This window comes from Pleurodeles waltl, chromosome 5 (genome assembly GCF_031143425.1).
Source record: "Pleurodeles waltl isolate 20211129_DDA chromosome 5, aPleWal1.hap1.20221129, whole genome shotgun sequence".
Classification (NCBI taxonomy): Eukaryota; Metazoa; Chordata; class Amphibia; order Caudata; family Salamandridae; genus Pleurodeles; species Pleurodeles waltl.
The window spans coordinates 756,420,223-756,441,651 of NC_090444.1; the positions used below are offsets into that span (position 1 = coordinate 756,420,223).

The window sequence follows — 21,429 nt, forward strand, 5'->3', positions numbered from 1 at the left end:
TCATGTCACACAAGACAACTAAAGGACTAAGCAAGTAGAGTAATGGTCTCTATTAAAACACATCTAGGACATGTAGACCCCTAAAACCAATGTGGAAAAACAAAAACCATTAATTTTATCAAGCTGATTTCCGACTGTTCTGAAAATTTATATAATCCCCTTCATGTTTTCCAACAATTATTTTCCTGTTGGTGAAAAGGTTTCTATTCCTCACCTGCAAATTGTCCACTTGAACTTTCACTGCCTCCGGGGATCCGGTGAGGAGACGGTAGCGGGATAGGGAGTACCTGGCTTCCATCAGGTAGCTATTCAGTGTTTCATATGCTTCCTTGTATGTTCCCCACTGATCAAGAACTGAATGCAATAGTATCTTGAGCTGACCAGCCTAAAACATAAACAAGAACTTTATATCAAGAAAGCAGGATCACACTTTATCATTTACTGAACATCCGGGCATGGGCCCATCTCTAGCATTCACTGTAGATGGATCATAGCACAGTATGTGGAACTGAGAAGACTACTGAAATCCAATCAATTAAATCTAATCAGACACTAGCTGTTAAAGGGTTGCTCGCTGCAGCATGTGCTGCCACCCCTCATTCCAGCCTTAATCCCAATTTCATTGTAATGGCAAGTGGTGTGGCTTTTATAAAGGCATTTATATTCATATCATTGGTTCACGAAGATCAAGACACAAAGCACTTGGAGACTGTTCAAAGGGCTGTGGAAAGCGAGATTGGAGAACTCCGTCAAACTTTTGTGTGTCATTTGTCACTAATCAGCACACAAACTGAGCACAGTCACCACTATTTAATTTATCAGTGCATACTCTTACAGACCAACCTCAAATGCAAAGGACTCAGCAAGAGCAATTAGCGCTATCTTTGAAGTAAATGAGAACGTCTTCAAACCAGTGCCTCAGCATACACTGGCATTAGTGGATGAAAGAGCCTGCTTTGCTATCTGTTGCTGTCACTGGCCTTTGGGTTTAGAGCATGAAATATCTTGTCTGGTTAATATGTGAGAGACTGTTGTTTTTGTATTCCAACATTATCATTTGTGACTAGAGTTTTGTTTTATAAATAAATTCCACATAAGAGTAAAATTAAACGTTAACAAATAGTTAATGGCTGTTACAAACCTGTGTACACTTCTTGTACCACATACACACTGGTTGCATTAAGGATTTCAAATTGTTTTGAGGCCCGTATCAGAAACCCTCTCCTACCCTTGAGCTACTCTTGTGATTGGTAAAGAACATCATGTTGGTTTTCTAATTCTTTACCACTCTGACATTTACTGTTCTCAAAGCCAATAGTATAATAATCGTAAGAATAACTTTAGATCATATAGCACTTCAATTTGTACTTTTGCTGTTTTTAAGCTCAGTTTAATAACAGTGCAAAGTATTCCTGAAACTGGGTCTTTTGCTTTCACCATAAAAAAACTAAGGCCCATATTTATGGGAAAATGACAGAGCGTGTCGCCGCACCAAAATTGGCAGCGCTCTGTCATTTTCAGAACGCAGGGATGCACCGTATTTGAGTGAATACCGTGCACCCCTGTAATGTCCCCTGAACTGACACTAAATTGCAGGCATCCTTGCACCATCATACAAGGATGTCTGCGTTGAGGGGTGTGATTGTTTATGTGCATGACGGCGTCCCTTCCTGCACATAAACAATCACTAATGGCGCTTGCCACTTCTGTGTGTGCTGCAGAATGCAGCACACCCAAAAGTGCCAAAGCGTCATTTTCAAATGATTGTTTATGTGCAGGAAGGGACACTTTCTTGCACATAAAAAATAATTCCTGGCATTTTGCTTTTTCTATGCGTGCTGCAGAATGCAGCACACATAGCAAAATCAAAAAACGAGGAGGAATAAAAGTATTCCTCCACTTGTGCCTTGCTTGTGCCTTGCTAACGCCACCCCTGGGGATGGCGTTAGGTTTTGGCACTGCCTCAGATTTACAAAATCTTGTTAATCTGAGGCAGCGTCAAAATGCAATGGGTGTTGCGGTGGCATGCCCACAGCAACACCCATTGAACCACCCTCTGATGTAGATACCTACTTTGGAGGGGCCCATATTTACAAAGAGGTGGAACGCCACAAAAAGTGTCGTTACACCTCCTTGTAAACATGGAGCTGAGGTTAGCGCCACTGGAGTGTCACGTATGGCACTGGGGGGACATAAATACGCCCCTAAGTATATTTACACATTTTTCCAGTTGCTGAATTGCAGAATCTCACCATGTGATCCATATTTGCCCAGCTATGATTGAGTTCCCGAAGAGTAGTGATGACGCTAGCCGAGGCCTTTTCTTTCTTGTTCTGAATCAGAGCAATGCCACTCTGCTCAACTTTCTCCAGTTCTTTTTCTTTAGCTTTGATCATCTCATCCAGCTCCTGAACAGTGCAAATAAACAGAAAAAAACACAAATTAATATAGTACATACAAACCCTGTCAGCAGCAGAGCATTTAACAGAGAACAAAGACAGCTACAAAGTATTAACCAAAGGACCTGACAAGCACAGCAATATGGATCAAATTTAATTTCTATTCTAAGCATGCTATTTACTGGAGCATGGTAGGTCTAAAAAGCCAAACCCTTGTAAAAAACCTTATTGCTTGGCTGGCAGTTCTTCCATATCGCCGCCTAAAGGGATCATCCTAACTTTTAGTACAGAGTAATTTAATGTCCACTGCCTATAGACCTCTATAGAACGGTTTGATAACACAAAGAAATCGTGATTGTTGCCAACACTATCATCAGGATCATTCATAGTGAATGTGTTTCATTATTAGGAAAATCACAAAAGAACAAAGGCCTGACTTAGAATTTGGCAGAGGGGTTACTCTGTCACAAACGTGAAGGAGAGCCAGTCTGCCGTATTACGATGTCCATAGGGTATTGTGGAATCGTAATACGGCGGAAGGGATAGCCATCATGTTTGTGACGGAGTAACCCTATACATCAAACCCTAAATCAGACCACAAGTTACTTACCTTCAGTAATGCTCATTCTGGTGGATACTATATCTAAGCACAGAGGCTTCACCTAAGAATAATCTGCTGGCTCTAGACTGGATCTGGATCTGGATAGCTTTCATGAGCAGCATATAAGCACCACTCCTACACTCTGAAGTCTGGTTCTTGTTTGTCTCTGTCCACACCCTCAGTTGCAGAGCATTAACAATTCGCAGTACAGGTATACTGATTTGTAAACTGGGACCTTTTTAGATGTTAAAAAGAAGCCACTCTACATAATGGGGAGGTGTGAGGGCAGTGAGGACAATGTGGTTTGAGTATCCACCAGAAGGATTATTTTTTCTAAAACATATTTTATTAGTTTTCTTTTTATGCAACATATTCAAGACTTGAAAGAGAGTAGAAAAGGGAGTTTCCCCAAACATATTAGATCATGTTAATTCTGACATCACAATCAAGTTAAAGGATGCAAGTTTGGGACGTGAAAAAGGAGGATCCAGCACAATGTCCTAGAGAGGTGAAGAAGGACATCACTGGAGGCACCACTGAAAAAGAAGAGTCTAGAGGGCCACCGTTTGCCTCAATGAGTTCCCAGTATGTTTTGAGCTGTCTGTTTTCGTGTAAGTCCCTCACTGTGGTTAGCCCAAACCATCTCCAGTCTGGCGTCCTGACATTACTTCCACCCTTTAATGTTCTTAGTGAGATATCTGGTGAATATCTTAGGGCATCATGGCGACCACGGGGGTACCCCCTCCAAAACTTTGTTTTGACAGCCACCAGGACAGGCAACCTAGCAGCTGAATTTTGGACCACTTGCAAATTTCACATGGAAGCTTTGCCTGCTCTCAAATACAGTATGTTGCTGTAAGCTACTCTTGACAAAATAAGTGCCTGGGTAGATGTCCTTTGAGCTGGGAATTAAAGTATCCAGATGAGTTTCCTCAGCCATTTCAGGACAGTGATGCAGGTAGTGGTCACCTACGCTTCCTGAGGCTTCATAAACAGATTTTCCTCAAGCAGAAAATCAAAGTTCTTAAACTTATGAGCTGAGACCAGAAGAGCACCTAAGGTTTCTGGCTAGTTCTGTGGACCCCAGAGGGATGGGTTATTTCCCAGCACGAGTACCTCGGTCTTGTCTCCGTTAAGTTTAAGTGAGCTATTATTCATCAATGTGACAACCAAACCCAGACAGGAGTTCAAGGCCTCAGGGTTGTGGTCGTTGGCAGAAGTCAGAGAGAAGGTGATTTGCATATCATCTGCATAGGAGAATAAAGTGAGGCCACAGCTTTCCATCAAGTCAGCCAATGGGCGCTATCCAAGTGGGAGTCGAGGATATGGAATCAAGGGCGGATACTGGGGGATGTGCTTTGGCCTGGAAGAAAGCCACTTTCGTACAGGTTCTGTAGTACTCTCAGGATGCAAGTGACAATCATCTTGCTAGTGATTTTGTAATCAACATTTATTATTGATGGGACGGAACTTTTCAGCACCTCCCGATTCCTGGCCCAATTTGGGAGAGTAGGATCAGAAGCACCTCCTTTAGGGTGGATGGGAGTTGACATGATGTAGGAAGCAGGCTATATATGTAATATACCAAAACTAGATATACTGTGTAATGAGTCCAGGGGTTCCCCCACCATTGGACAGGGGCTTGCTGTGCAGTCCCAAAGTGCTCTATTAGGCGGTAGTGTGGCCGAGCAGCCTTAGGCTTAGCACACAGGAGTGCAAGGCACCTACAAATACACACAATAGTCAATAAATGAAACACGTGACTCAAGAAGGAGTTCCACACCAATTTATAAAAATAGCAAGTATCTTTATATACGTTTAGGCATCAGAGAGAAATTGTTCAGGTAAGTGTGTTTTTAAATATAAATTATTTTCAATTTAAAAAGTGGGCACCTCATGCAACTTCTGAGTTCTGCAATGTTATCCTATGGGAGGAAGAACAAGTTCTGCAAACAGGTTGAGTACAGCGACTTACAAGACCAATCTACAGGAGTTAAGGTGAGTGGTGGGCAAGGTCCAAGGCAGCACCAGCAGTACACCACCAAGGGCATTGGGGTGACCGGTTGCAGGATGCAAAACAGCTTTGGGTGCCCAATGAGTTTAAATGGAGATCAGTCACTGTGAAAAGAGGCTGCAGGCTCTCACTAGGAAGCCAGTCGGGCTGAACCAAGGGCCGGGCTCAGGCCTCACAATGCTCAGCACAGGTAGACACCTTTGGTCCTCTTATATATGCCCTGCTATATGCGACAGGTGCAGAGGTGTCTTCTTTTCCTTACCAGAGCATTCACGATAGAGGGGGACAGCGTGCAGAGGCTGAAAGCGTAGTCGGGGAGTCCAGGAGGGGTGACACTATGATGGACTCAAACTCAGGAGGGCTGGGAGACCTTGTTGGTACCAGTGACCCATTTCAACTCAGGCTGGAGCCGACAGGTGCAGTGGTGGCTTCAGGTGTCAGGGTTTGGCCATTATGGAGCCCTCAGAGTCTATTCTTTGGAGTTTGGAGGAGAATAGGTCAGCTGTTCAAGGGAGATCTTGAGTCTTTATCAAAGGCGGGCAGTCCCCTGGGGTTTCTACAGTCAACAGCTGCAGACTTTGGCACAGTTTTTGACTAGGGATGCAGACAGGCTAGCGGGGCTGCTACCGGGTCGGCTGCTTCTTCTCTCCTCTCTACTTTTATGGCTATTCAGTGTCCTTGGTCCTCTTAAGTTGGCAGGATCTGCTTTTCTGGTGCCAGAGGGTCTCCTAAATACTGCATTTAGAGGTGTTAAGGGGGTATAGGGTAGTGGGCAATGGGCTACAGACCCTTGGGTCACTACGTCCCCTATATGACCACTTCGTGTAGAAAGTGGGCATAACCCTGTCCCAGACTTCTTAAATATGCCAACCGCAAGATGGCAGGTTTTTTAAAGTTGTGTCCACTTCAGGCAGTGTACCTTAGGGGTGGGACTAGCCTGAGGGGTGGACACACCTCCCTGAATACTAAATATCCCACCTGTCCAGGTGCCAAATGGGCCCTGGGGCAGTGGAGTTTGCATCTCCCTTGTGAAGGAAGCCAGATCTGCATACAAGGGATGGTTGGCTTCTTTGAAGCCCCCTGCCTTGGAATACAGAGTTGCAGGCCATCCAGTTGGGTGGGGTGTGTAATCACCTCTCCCAGAGCAGGCTTGGTTTATGACAACCCTGAGAGCAAAGGCTCTCACTCTTGGGGAGTAAGACTCATGTCTGGGGGTGGCAGGCTGGCTGAAACTGGTCACTCCACACCCAGGTAGTTGTTGGGATTTCAGGGGGCACCTCTAAGGTGCACTCTGGGTGCATATATTATTAAATCTATCACTGGCATCAGTGAGGACTTATTAATACAAAATGTTTTATGCCAAACATCCCTAGTTTCATTGAAGCCATCATGTAGCTGGGGATTGCGTAATGACCAGTGTCTTGAAATGGCTTCCCTGTTCACTCACTATGTTTAAGAATGGACAAAGACATAGCAGGGGCATATCCGCTCATGCAGATACATCCTTGCATGCAATGTAATCACCCTGCCTTAGGGCTGTAAGGCCTGCTGCATGGGTGACTTACATATATTACATGCAGTGTTTAGGGGGCATGTCATGCAGCTGTGTGCTATGTTGTGTTTTCACTTCTAGCTGCACCAAGACACACAGCCTGCAATGGCAGTCTAGGTCTGCTAAATGAGGGGTCCCTGAGGGTGGAGCAATACATGGTGCAGCCCTTGGGGACCCTCTTTGGTACCCGTGCCCTAGGTACCAGGGGGTGCCATTTACTAGGGAGTTACAGTGGGACCAACGATAGTGCCATGAGGGAACAATTGTACAGCTTTAGGAAAATAGATCTTTCACTGGGGGCCTGGTTTGCAGGAACTCAGAGCACTTTCAGTCAAAATTGCATCATGTACCAGGCAAACAGTGGGGGTGACCAGGTCAAAAAGGGCCACTTTCCAACCCATGAGTCATATTCTTTGTTACAGAGTGCTTGCAGTCTGGGAGTCAGTCTCGCAAGAAATATCTTGTAAAATTCAGTGGGCAGTCTGCTGGGGCCTATGGATTTAGTTGTAGCAAGGTGTGATATTCCAGACGTTATATACTACAATACAGGCACGCCCATATCGTTCCTCTATTCAGAGGTTAGGGAGTATAAGGTTGGGCAAAAATTGAAGTTCTTACTGATATCAAGTTGGGTTGCCCATTTTCATCCTTGGTCAGGGTGACAGGGGAGCTCCTCTGGTCCTGTCAGATCAACAAGACCAGAAGCTTTCCTGCCTTGTACCCCCACACCTCAAACACGCCATGTCCCCCATGTGGCATGAAATCATGCAATTTTTGGAATCATGGCATTGTAACTGATGGGTCTATTTAACATTTTGCTCCACCGGTCAATCATGCCAATTGGTCTTCCTATTCTTTTCTGGACCAATGGGTCTTATCATTGTAACTGCATTTGTATGGTGGCCAACTCTGAGTTCAGGGTCTTCCTAAGATCAGGGCTATTTTGAATGTTTCCAACTTGTTAGTTATTAAATCCATGGTGCCCTTGTTTCCCTTGAAGTACCTGTCTATGTGTTGCTCTATCATGGTTCGGAACGCATGAAAAAGGGCTGTGAGCTGAAGCCTCCATGTTGGGATAATGGGTCTATAGCGACCACAAGAGATGTAGATATGCAATGGGTTGTGGACAGAATATGCTTTCCCCATGTATTCAGCACCTGAGGCCCAGAGTAGAACGGCATTGCTGCTGTATATTTTATTTAGTTGGACCTAGAGGCCATGAACCGGTGAGTAGAATGAGTACTCAGTCAGATTAGGATGTTTGTTCTGCCACATGTCAGAGAGAGCCCAGTACATTCAGGAATCCGTTGGGGCCTTGGCTGTGTCATTGCAAAAGGTGCCAGTGCATAGCAGATCCTATTACAGAGGACTATCCACCTAAACAGGGACCTCTTCTGCACAGCCTTCCCTTGTTTCGGCCCACAGAAAAGCTGATTAAGTGGTTCTTGGCACAATCAACATAAAAGTATAAAGTCCTTTTTGGGGCTCAGCCATGTGAAAGGGAAAAGGCATACTCAGAAGGGAGTCATTAGTTTAGGCAAGAAGGCCCTTCAAGTCTGCTGCATAAGTTTCATCAGAAAAGGTGGTTGCACCAGCAGCGCCACTAGTTCATTCATGCAACAAGTGTTTTTTTTAGAGTTAGAAGACACAAGCAACAGGTGCTTGAAGGGCACAAGCATCATCTGCTTGAAGGTCTTGTGCAGGAAAGTAGCCTCTTTCTAGCCTTGTTACCCCCACTTTGGGTCTGTTTGTGAGTATATGTCAGGGTGTTTTCACTGTCTCACTGTGATCCTGCTAGCCAGGGCCCAGTGCTCATAGTGAAAACCCTATGTTGTCAGTATGTTTGTTATGTGTCACTGGGATCCTGCTAGCCAGGACCCCAGTGCTCATAAGTTTGTGACCTGTATGTGTTCCCTGTGTGATGCCTAACTGTCTCACTGAGGCTCTGCTAACCAGAACTTCAGTGGTTATGCTATCTCTGCTTTCCAAATTTGTCACTAACAGGCTAGTAACTAAATTTACCAATTCACATTGGCATACTGGTACACCCATATAATTCTCTTGTATATGGTACTGAGGTACCCAGGGTATTGGGGTTCCAGGAGGTCCCTATGGGCTGCAGCATTTCTTTTGCCACCCATAGGGAGCTCTGACAATTCTTACACAGGCCTGCCAGTGCAGCCTGCGTGAAATAACGCCCATGTTATTTCACAGCCATTTACCACTGCACCTAAGTAACTTATAAGTCACCTATATGTCTAACCTTCACCTGGTGAAGGTTGGGTGCAAAGTTACTTAGTGTGTGGGCACCCTGGCACTAGCCTTTGTGAGTGCGGGGACACCATTACACGCGTGCACTATACATAGGTCACTACCTATGTATAGCGTCACAATGGTAACTCCGAACAGGGCCATGTAACATGCCTAAGATCATGGAATTGTCACTCCAATACCATTCTGGTATTGGGGGGACAATTCTATGATCCCCCGGGTCTCCAGCACAGTACCCGGGTACTGCCAAACTGCCTTTCCGGGGTCTCCACTGCAGCTGCTGCCAACCCCTCAGACAGGTTTCTGCCCTCCTGGGGTCCAGGCAGCCCTGGCCAAGGAAGGCAGAACAAAGGATTTCCTCTGAGAGAGGGTGTTACACCCTCTCCCTTTGGAAATAGGTGTGAAGGCTGGGGAGGAGTAGCCTCCCCTGGCCTCTGGAAATGCTTTGATGGGCACAGATGGTGCCCTTCTCTGCATAAGCCAGTCTACACCGGTTCAGGGATCCCCCAGCCCTGCTCTGGTGCGAAACTGGACAAAGAAAAGGGGAGTGACCACTCCCCTGACCAGTACCTCCCAGGTACCTCCTTTTCTGGCTATTTAGGGTCTCTGCTTTGGGGAATTCCTTAGATAACGAATGCAAGAGCTCATCAGAGTTCCTCTGCATCTCCCTCTTCACCTTCTACCAAAGGATCGACCGCTGACTGCTCAGGACGCCTGCAAAACCACAACAATGTAGCAAGACGACTACCAGCAACATTGTAGCGCCTAATCCTGCTGGCTTTCTCGACTGTTTCCAGGTGGTGCATGCTCTGGGGGTAGCCTGACTTCACCCTGCACCAGAAGCTCCGAAGAAATCTCCCGTGGGTCGACGGAATCTTCCCCCTGCTAACGCAGGCACCAAAAGACTGCAACACTGGTCCGCTGGGTCCCCTCTCATCCTGACGAGCGTGGTCCCTGGAACACAGCAGCTCTGTCCAAGTGACTCCCACAGTCCAGTGACTCTTCAGTCCAAGTTTGGTGGAGGTAAGTCCTTGCCTCCCCACGCTAGACTACAAAGCTGTGAACCGCGTGATTTGCAGCTGCTCTGGCTCCTGTGCACTCTTCCAGGATTTCCTTCGTGCACAGCCAAGCCTGGGTCCCCGGCACTCCTTCCTGCAGTGCACAACCTTCTGAGTTGTCCTCCGGCATCGTGGGACTCCCTTTTGTGACTTCGTGTGGACTCTGGTTCACTCTTCTTCTAAGTGCCTGTTAGGGTACTTCTGCGGGTGCTGCCTGCTTCTGTGAGGGCTCACTGAGTTGCTGGGCGCCCCCTCTGTCTCCTCCTCCAAGTGGCGACATCCTGGTCCCTCCTGGGCCACAGCAGCACCCAAAAACCTCTACCGCGACCCTTGCAGCTAGCAAGGCTTGTTTGCGGTCTTTCTGCGTTGGAATACCTCTGCAAGCTTCATCGTGATGTGCGACATCCGTCTTCCAAAGGAGAAGTTCCTAGTCCTCTTCTTTCTTGCAGAACTCCAAGCTTCTTCCAACCGGTGGCAGCTTCCTTGCACCTTCAGCTGGCATTTCCTGGGCTCCTGCCCACTCTTGACACTGTCGCGACTATTGGACTTGGTCCCCTTGTCTTACAGGTACTCAGGTCCGGAAATACACTGTTGTTGCATTGCTGGTGTTTGTCCTTCCTGCAGAATCCCCCTATCACGACTTCTGTGCTCTCTGGGGGTAGTAGGTGCACTTTACACCTACCTTTCAGGGTCTTGGGGTGGGGTATTTTTCTAACCCTCACTGGTTTCTTACAGTCCAAGCGACATTCTACAAGCTCACATAGGTTTGGTGTCCATTCGTGGTTCGCATTCCACTTTTGGAGTATATGGTTTGTGTTGCCCCTATGCCTATGTGCTCCTATTGCAACCTATTGTGATTCTACTCTGTTTGCATTACTTTTCTTGCTATTACTTACCTAATTTTGGTTTGTGTACATATAACTTGTGTATATATCTTATCCTCATACTGAGGGTACTCACTGAGATACTTTTGGCATATTGTCATAAAAATAAAGTACCTTTATTTTTAGTAACTGTGTATTGTGTTTTCTTATGATATTGTGCATATGATATAAGTGGTATAGGTGGAGCTTTACATGTCTCCTAGTTCAGCCTAATCTGCTTTGCCATAGCTACATTCTTTCAGTCTAAGCTGCTAGAAACACCTCTACTACACTAATAAGGGATAACTGGACCTGGCACAAGGTGTAAGTACCTCTGGTACCCACTACAAGCCATGCCAGCCTCCTACAGCTTGCATACAAGAAACGTCAAGACTAAGTTCAGGTCCCATTGTGGCATCACAAAGAATGTGGGAAGGAGCATGGGTTTCCAACCTTTATTAAATCACATCATAACAGGTTAAATTAAACAAGGACGGTTGGTCCCACAAATTCAAAAAGGTTGAAAGGGCCAACAAATAACTTTTTGTAGTGCCCAAAGCAAGGCCTTCCTGGGCTAAAGGCAAAACAAACAATACAATATCTGACAGTTTGGTTGCAAAGGGTGTATCTTGCTGAGACCACACCAGGTCACAATCTGTAATAGTGGACAGAGTAAATGGACATTGTATAAGGGTACCTAGCAGCAAGGATAAAATCTACCACTTGGGTGGCAGATCAAATGCAGTTATTGCCACTGCTCAATCTCCATGCATGGAGATGCAGAATGTGAAGATTTGAAAGAAGGACCCTCCACTCCTTCTGCTGCAACAAAAGATTCTCAAAAAGTGGTAACCTGATTGGAGGGCATATTTTAACCTGGGCTTGGTTGTTCCTCATTTTTTCAAAACTTGGTGCAGTGGGCGCAAGGCGTAAAAGAGTCCTGAGTTCCATTCCAGTTGGAATGCATCTCCTAGTAAGTCTCTTCCTGGAAACTCAAACATGCAAATCTTTAGGTTCTCGACAGTGACGAACATAAATGGCAAGGATTCTCTGCACTGTTGGAAGATGACCTGAGTCATCTCAGGAAGTAGACACCATTCAACATCCGCCAGGTGCCATGAGCAGGGCTTGTCCGCCTTGCTATTCTACCAGGTGGTTCATGATGAGGGAAACGCTCTGCTGCTTCAGCCAACTCCAAAGTTGTAAAGCCTTTAGGCACATGACCCAGGACCCCACTCCACCCTCCCCGAAGCACTATCACATGGTGGTGGTGTCACCCATGAGAACCTGCAAAACCTTTCTGTTGTTGGATGGCATGAAGGCCTTTAATTTCAGACAAATGGGTTATGTAAGGAAATGGGGAGTATTATAGGGTGTGGATGTGCAGCCTTACCCTGTAATACACTTACCAATCCATTGGTACTAGGTTTAGTTTGTGAAACTCCTAGCTCAACCCTAGAGAGCTATAGCACTGATCAGTCAGATTTGCACAAAAGTACTAGTGTTAAGCATTTAAACAGGACCAAAACAACTGAAGAAGAAATATACAAGACACACAAGAAATCTGATAACCATTTATAAAAATGCACTGTATTTTTATGTATTTTTAGACAACACAAAGAAAAAAATCACTGGAAAGTTCCAGAGATACAGCAATTATAAGGTATAGTAAATATGCACTTTTTCACATATTTGCAAACAAGCACTGGCAAATTCAACAACTGGACACTTGGAAACTTTTTCAAGAAAAACTTTGGTAAGTACCAATTCAGTTACTTTAGGCGGCCAACTCCATCATAGAGCCAGTAAAGGGAACCAGCAAGGTCCTCAGAAACAGATACCTCAGCAGGAGAAGCAGTCTTAGTCAATTCCAGACACCTTTGTCCTCTTGTTATAGGTTTCTCTGAATGTGGTCCTGATCCAAGCAATACAGGATACTGAAGATGCACAAGTATGCTGTGGATACAATGCGGTAAATGGTTTTTTTTCTGCGGTTACTCCTTGGCCATGAACGTGGTGAGCCAGTCCTGGCCAGAGGGGGTGTGAAGACCTCTTGGTCCTGGTAGAAGTCCAGTTGCCACTGGGCTACCATTTGCCTGGTATTGCGGTTACAACCAAATTATTTTCTGGGTGACAGCTTTTCTTCTGGGTAACAAAGATGCACTTTGATGACTCTCCCAGGTCAGCAGACTTGAGTGCAACTGTGAGCATTGGGTCCTGGTGTCTGGTGCTGCAATGTGGCGAGCAGCAGTGATGCAAAGATTTGGGCTACCAACTTGCAACAGCTGGCCTCTTAGGCTGTTGAGGACCTGTGCTGTGAACAGGAGGTCAGCCGACTGACCCATGAGGTCTCCTATTTCAGTTGGGCTCGGGAACAAGGACTTCTACATGAACAGAACACAGTAGGTGCAGTCCATTCTCCTTTAGTAGCCACCTTGTGCAGTCCACAACAGTGGAGTCTCTCATCACGGGGACCTTGGTGCAGCCGGACTGTCCTTCTTTGGTCGTCTTCTGTAGTCCACGTGATCTGAGTTCTGGGTGTCCGGGGTGCCCTTTTCATGCTCAGAAAACAGACTACAAGGTTCCCTTCCTCCTGATGACTACTTCCTGCAAACTGTGGCATTTGGCTTTCCTAGGATGCACCATTCTGTTCCGTTCCAACCTGGCAGAAACCCTCTTGGTGTACAGAGCTCCCTAGCCCTACCAAAGGGACTACACATCCCTGATAAACCAGTCTGACTACTGGTTTTCCGTCGCTTTCGCAATTGCCACTCTGTATATAACTCAACCATAGAGCAGCCCCTCTCTCAAGGGTTTACCATCTGCCTGTCAAGGGCGGCTTCTTCTTTGAAGCTTGCCTTTTGGGCTAACACCCATGTGGCAACCTGCCAGGAAGAAGTAACACATCTCCCACGCAGGCCCTCACTGTCTCCTTTCCTGGAAGTCATTTGCACATCTCCCCAGGAGGACAGAAAGCTGTCTGAAGGACAGGCCCTGCATGCAAACTTAGACAGGCATAGGGAATTTAGGGCAACAAAGTGGCAACTTTGTAAAAGTTGCACACTGCAACAGGTTTAATTAATTGAGCATCTAGTCAGACTTAATGTAACAAGTTGTTTCATATCTTGCAGTATTCACGTTAGTAGATTCAATCAGAACTTAGTACGGCTGCTGTGGCAGCCTGCGACGCTGCACCCACCTCTTCCACAGTAAAAACAACAATTGAAGGTTTGTACTGTTGGAACAGGTAGAACACATGCTCCACGTCTTAATATTCAACACCTTGCCTTAGGGCTTGCTAGGCGTGTCCTAGGAGTGACTTCTGTACATCAAAAAAGGAGGAGTAGGCTTTGCCATTACTTAAAATCGCAAAGTTGAGACAGTAGTTTAAAACTACTCTTCCACTCTGCAGTAGCAGAGTAGAAGCCACGTTTTGTCTTAATACAAGAAGGCAGAGACTGGACAGGTTTGGGTGGAGAACCATCCCCTGCTGCTCGAAGGGGCAGTCTGATCGAATTATCGATGGCCAGGCTCAAAAGGGTTGGGATACCAGACTCTTTGTACCCAGTCCAGATCCACAAGGATTACTTGGGCCCAGTTGTTCTTTATCTTCTTGAGAACTCTGGGCAGAAGTGTTATGGGTGAAAAGGCATTCAGGAGGCCTGAGCACCAATCATTATCAAAAGCGTTGCCGAGCGATTGCTGCCTTGGAGACGCCAATGTGAAAAACTGCTGACATTACGTGTATTCTGCAGGGGTGAACAGATCTAACCAAGGCTCTTCCCACTGATGAAAGAGACCTTGCACCACCTGCAGATGAAGGTGCCATTTATGATCGACCAGGCAGTGTTGGCTGAGTTTGACCGCTCTGGTGTTAAGAGAGCCTGCCAGGCGTTGAACCCCCTGGGAAATGCCCTGATGCTCCAGCCACGTCCAGAGGCGCACAGCCCCCTGACAAAGGGTTTACGACCCCACCTGCCCTCCTTGTTGCTGTACCACATGGCAGTGATGTTGTCTGTGAACACCTGCACTACTTTCCCTTTGAGAGACGGAAAAAAAGCTTTTAATGCCAGCTTGATCGCCAGGAGCTCCGAAAGGTTGATGTGGAGTCCGGACACTGCCGGAGACCAGATGCCTCTGATCTCTGCCTTTCCCAAGTGGCTGTCCCATCCCTGGAGTGACACACCTGTCACTACTGTCAGATTTGGCAGGGAAGGAAGAAGGATCGGCCTCCAATCTAATTGTGATTCATTAGCCACCACTGCAGATCGTGTGCAGTTCCCTCTGAGATCTGGACCATGTCTGAGAGATTCCCCTGATGCTGCGCCCACTGGAACTTCAGGTTCCACTGCAGAGCCAGAATATGCCACCTGTGGCATGATTCACCAACAGGATACAGGAGGCCATAAGGCCGAGCAGCCTCAGAGTCATTCTCACCAAAATCAAGACTACAGGCAGAAACACTGGCATCATAGCCTGAATATCCTGAACTCGCCATTCGGGTGGATAAGCCTGAAACTGCATTTTGTCAAAAACAGCTCCGATCAATGGGTGCGTCTGATAGGGAGTCAGGTGTGACTTCAGCACATTTATAGTGAACTCCAGCAAATGAAGGAGGTCGGCTGTAGTCTGAAGGTGGGAGACAACCGCCTGGGGCACGGCCGCCTTAAATAGCCAGTCATCGAGGTAGGGAAAGACTGAAGCCCCTAACCTGCGCTGATGAGCAGCGACCACCGCCATCAACTTTGTTAACACCTAAAGGGCACTGGTAAGGCCAAAGGAGAGCACAATGAACTGAAAGTGCTTGTGGCCCACCGTGAACCGTAAGTAACGTATGTGGGCAGGCAGGGCGGGAATGTGAAAATAAGCGTCCTGCAAGTCCAACGCTTCTATCCAGTCTCCTGGGTCCGGGGCAGATAAGACCCGAGCCAGAATGAGCATTTTAACCTTTTCCTTTTGAGAAAGAGCTTGAGGGAATGAAGGTCGAGACTAGGGTGCAGACCCTTGTCCTTTATGGGTACCAAAAAGTAGCAAGAATAACAACCATGACCTACTTCTGGCACAGGGACTCTCTCCATTGCTCCCTTGGCCAAGAAAGCTGTAACCTCCTTGTGGGGAAGAGCCAAGTGATCCTCCATCATACGGAGTGGAGCCGACGCAGATGAAGGATCCGAGGACAGAGGCCTTGAGCACTGATGCTTTTTTTCCCCTGTCCCGCCTGCCGACATATGATTTGAAGTTGAAGAACACTTTTTCTTCTTCAGCTTCTTCTTATTCCTCTTACCCGACCATCCTGAGGGCTTGAAGCAGGTTGACGAAGAATGAGGGCTCCGCGACTGTTCTCGGGACCTTCCTCTCGACAGAGATCATAAGCGACACAGAGCCAAGTGCCCAGCTGCAAGGAGTTTAAGGACCGCTCCCTTAAAGCTTTCGGATTCATGGCCCAACACTCGGAGCCCGACTTCGGGCCGTGGTCGCCCTCCAAACACCACAAGCTCACAAGGTGCGGATACGTCATGTACATCACCGAATGACAGGAGCCGCAGGGCTTGAACTCTGTCTTATGTGACAATATCCTCGACGCACCAGTAGTGTAGACACTCAAAAAGTCAAAAAGTGACTGAGGGGTAGCTCATCTTCGGATCAGCACTGACTGGTGTGGAAAGAAAAGAAGTAACATCAGTGCAGGGGGGGGTGCCTATATAGGATGCCGACAACGGACGAGAAGCCAACCGACGCCACCGGACAGAGCACAGGGGCACTGCACAAAAAAATCTCCGGATCCAGACTGATGACTCAGGGAAATTCTAAGGTAAGGAATCTGCAACTAGAAGTCTTTATCAGATTGTTGAACCGAAACCATAGATCTGGAAATAGTGCAAGTGGCATAGTGACACCCTCCGCCTTCTCTTTGGACAGAGATCGAGGCTACTTCGCTTTCTTGTGCTCATGTTTGGACTTTGATTTTGACTTACCAGAGCCACTTCAGTTTGTACCTCAAGTCTAAACACCAGAGACACACCTAACGCAGATGTCCAACATCTGTTTCCTATAGTTGTAGCATGGTTTAAAACCTGTAGTCTCAGGAGGGTACATCGTTCGCTAGCACACCAGATTTTTCAGAGGTCTGATGATGGCAGTGGTGCTCCAGATCCATATCAGAAGGCGCTGAAATAAAGGAACTGATGACAGCATGCAGGGCTGATGCCTATATACAGCTCTGTTTCAACACTTATTGGGAGGTATGGAGGTAATGCAGAGCCGCACAACACAACCTAGTGGTACGAGAGACGATTGCTGGTGAAACATTCCTGAATTCAGTGTGGCACACGGGCAGTATTCTAATAGGAGGAATCGCAACACATAATCAAACTGAATTTCCTAGCCCAAGTACAGCATATAGTGTGACAGGAGACTCATATTTGGAAATCTTTTAAGGAGTTTCACGAACAGGGTAAAACGTTTTTTCTTCAGTTTCTTTTAATGCAAATACACTATTTTCATACATAAAATTTAAATTTTTGGTAGGTGAACTGCATGAAGAATAGACAATGTTGACATTGATTTATGAAGATTGAAGAGAAATCTGCAATGTTAGGGGAATAACATTAACACGAGCAGAGACCTTTACCTCTAGTGTAATGTGAACAGGAGTCAGAATCAATAAAGAACATGTATCAACACTAGATCTTCCAAGTGACCTTCCACCGATGACCATTGTGCTGTTGTAGCAGATGCATGCACAGCCAGGCATCATCCCAAGGTGGTGCACCACTGTTCTGTGAGTTGACGATCTGGGTGAAAAAGAGGCAGTATCTGCTGGAATACCCGCACCATGGCTTGGCTTGACCTTGGTAGATCTTGTCAATGACTGCACTGAGAATGGCCCCCAGGAGGGTCTGGATCTGAAGTGGCTGGAGGTGAGACTTGCTGGTACTAACAATGGATCACAATCTGTGAAGTAAGTGGCTTGGAGACACTGTTGTTTGCTTGCATTTTTGATCAGCTAAACGTTGAGGTAGGCAAACATGTCAGTACTGCCCTTTGTGATCTGGGTGCATACCACACCTAAGCATTTGGTGAATACCCTGGAGGCTGTGGTGACACCAAAAAGCAACACTTTGAATTTATAATGTTGCCCGCTTACCATAAAAGACAGGTAGGAGCGATGAGCAGGATGGAAGTTATGTGGCCGCAGGTGTCCTTCTGATCGAGTGCGGTGATGAAATTACTTTGCTGAATCAGTGGGATGACATCCTGCAGAGTGGCCATGTGGAAATATACTGAGTGGATATGCTTGTTGAGAGACCCTAGATCGAGAATAATCCTCAAAGCCTCATCGTTTTTGGGGATGAGGAAGTATAGGGAGTATACCAGCTTGCCGTGCTGTGCTTCGGCTCCTTTGGAGATGAGCACCTGAACCTCCTTCTCAAGAACGGGCTGGTGTTAGAAACTGAGGGTGTGTTTTCAGAGTGGGAACTTTGGTGGGGTTGAGAGGAGTTTGAGGCAATAGCAATATTCTGTGATGGAGAGAAACGAATGATTGGAGGTAATCTCTTCCCAGCGAGGAAAAAACCCTTCTAGTCTGCCACTAACAGATGTTGTGTGATAAAAGTGGAGGCCAAAGGAGGAGGTTCATTTACATGCGTGTTCTTTTCCCTTAGCCCTGGTGTTTTGCCTCTGTAGGCCGCTCTGAAATCTCATGTTGACTCCAGGGGTGTTGAGAGCCCTCTTGAAGTAGATGTGTGAAGGGTACCCATAGCTTTAGCTGTGTCTGTGTTTTTTCTAAGTTTTTCCAGCATATGGTCCACCTGTAGTTCGAAGAGATGCTCACCATCGAATGACAGGTTTTGCAGATGCTGCTGTACTTCTGGTTTGAAGCCAGAGACACTGAGTGAGGCGTGACTTCTGACCAGGATATTGCTGTTTACTTCTCTGGCCTTGGTGTTGGCCACATCTATGGTGAAGCACAAAGTGCAATTAGATATGGTTTTCCCCTCCTCTACTAGCTCTTGCCCACACTGCTTATACTGCACAGGAGTATAGGCAGTGGAGTGGATAAAAGGCTTGGCTGGATACAGATCCAGGACTGTTTCACCCAAGGGATCAAGGCTATAGTCAAGCCACGGATCATCCCACATGCTTAAGGTCATAGGATGCATGATAGGAATCTGCATGGTGGGGTGAGCTGCCAGCCCATGAGAAGAGTGGGTGACCCCATCCGGTGAATACGAAGGAAGTGCAGCATGATATAGTGGTTGTGAAGGAAGGGGAGGTTGAGCTTGGAGGGGGCTAGCACCCATGGCCATGTGTCTTCTATGCTTGGAGGGGGGGCAGTAGAAGAGGTTCCAACGCAATCTTCTCAAATATCAATTTTGTACGGCAGCTTTGTGGATCTTGCCTGTCTGGGGGTGTACAAACAGATACTTTTGGTGTGCATGTAACGTCTCATGTAGGTGCTGGAGCATAGGTTACTCCAAATATTCTGAACTGTCCGTTTATAGTGTTTTTGACACCAAATTAATCCTTATCATCTGTGTTTTTGAACCTTAGGCTGGTTTTGGCACTGATGTGGGTCTAGGTGTCGATGTTGTTTTTGTGCCAGTGTCAGCTTGGGTACCGGTGTCGAGGACTGTGCAGGATTTTTGTGGCAAGAAGAGGAAGCATTGTCTTTTTGTTGGTGCCGACCATGGTCCGAAGGCAATGGTGGCCCAACAGGTTGTTAAGCTTTTCGCTCGATCCCTAACCCCCTCTGGGGCGATGCTCTGGCTGTACATATGGCCACTGTGCAGGAGTGAGTTGTGTATGGGTGCCAATCATACTTCCGGTGGAAGTCTTCCATGGCTGTGAAGTCTCATGGCCTTGCTGCTGTTCTCCCTTGGCCTCAGACAGTGAGATCGCCTCTGAACTGGACTGGACCAGCTGGGCCTCTAAGGGGCTAACTGCTTCTTCTGGTTCTACACTGTCCCCCCCAGGATATTAGCGTGACACTGGACTCCTGCCTCTGCATTCTCCGCTCGCATCAACACTAAAGAGTCTTCTTTAACTAGAAGGTAAGACAGGCCAGGCACCTGGCGTTGCTGTGCTTGAGAGAGGCAGGGATTGCACATTTGATGATGGTCATCTTTGGGAACTTGGACCGGCACTGGGGTTAGCATTGAAACGGCGATCTTCCCATCACTGGCCTTGCATTCTCATTGATGGGATTCTCAAGATGAGAGGCCGAAGCCCTGGTGGGGAGACACTGAGAAAAGCTCAGTATTCAGTGCACATCAAGAAGAGACAGAAAATGGGATGGAAGATCCGACGTAGTGAGTTTTTTCCATAAGCATGTGAGTTGAGTGATCAAGCGGGTCCAGTGGTAAATACTGTTAGGTGCTGAACACAGATTTCGATTGGTACATGTCTGAAACCGATAGCAGAAAAAAACAAATCTAACAATGGAGATGGTGGGTATGTGCGTTGCCAAGAAAGTAAAAAGGCTTCTTCGAAGAAAAAACAAATTACATATGTCTGAGTCCAACTCTAGATGTCAGGAGTATGCAGAGCATGAGTCCCTACAGCCACACATGCTCAAAACCTAATGTTTTTGCAGCCATAGTTCAAAGTTTACCTGGAACTCCTTTAGGCTGTTCTGAACTGCAGCCTGGTCTCCAATGCTGTGTTGCTTCTTCAGTCTTTTCTCCTGAGTGTCAAACCAGGTTTTCAGGCTGCGAACGCTGCTTTCATATTGTGTCCAAGCTTCCAGCAAGCCTTCCAGGAGCTGGATCTGTAGGCACACATGTGGTAAATGTTATGTTGAAGAAAGACCATTTTACCTGCTATAATATAAGGAGTTTGGAATTACAGAACTATTAAGGCAGTCAACCATGGAGCATCCAAAAGCGGATATTACAAGATGGTCTAAGGAACATGACGGCCTAAGGAAAAGTATTTTAGAAAATTTCAGCTTTCTTTTACTAGCACATGCATGTCAACGTAAAATACCGAAATTGAGGGTCTCACTTAAAAAAGGGCAGTAACAAAAAATCAGTCAAAAACTGCCACCCTGCTTCAAGATCTATAGTCTCATTTAAAGGGCAGGGAGACTATTGCTATACACATGATGCCAGCTGCAATGGTGTTGAAGGTGATGTCCTGTTTAGGGTGGACTTCTAATGCCATTCAAGCACAAGTCCTTTTCTCTCCATGTCATTTATGTCAAGCATGGCGAGCAAGAACTCCCATGCTAAAAATCTTATCAGAAGTACCTGTGGTGGTGAAAACACATACAATCTACTAAATCCAAAAAGAAAGACAGCCAACTAATTGTTGAGAAGAGTGTACTGTAAGGTTTTAATAATGAATTATATCCATATACATCAACCCAAACGCTTGCTTTTCATATCTTAATGCCCACTTCCAGTGACTGACCTTCGATTGTATTGTAATTTTGCTATTTAAGCCACTGATTTCTCATCATATCTTGCATTTTGTAAGTAAATCTATAGTAGTTTCTCCTAACTACCAATGTATTTCATTATGGTAGCTGCTTCTCTAATCAATGAAGGGCCCATCAATCGCTTCCCTCAATGAAATTTGCATTGAAGGAGCTACAAATGTAATGTACAGACACACTTACTGGTCACAGGTCAGCTCAAAATCATTTGTTATGTGTCAATGCATTAAGCT

The 21,429-nt window shown here is 46.4% G+C and overlaps 1 protein-coding gene across 2 annotated transcripts in view; it reads right to left on the minus strand.

The window, feature by feature from the left end:
- The window catches only part of SYNE1 (spectrin repeat containing nuclear envelope protein 1), a 1,478,055-nt gene that overhangs the window by 303,167 nt on the left and 1,153,459 nt on the right, over positions 1 to 21,429 (minus strand). For both annotated transcript variants that reach the window (XM_069234720.1, XM_069234721.1), the window contains 3 exons: positions 20,372 to 20,527; positions 2,253 to 2,408; positions 215 to 385 (listed from right to left, as the gene is read on the minus strand). In XM_069234720.1, coding sequence (XP_069090821.1) covers positions 215 to 385; positions 2,253 to 2,408; positions 20,372 to 20,527 — 483 coding nt within the window. The remainder of the gene's footprint in view (positions 1 to 214; positions 386 to 2,252; positions 2,409 to 20,371; positions 20,528 to 21,429) is intronic.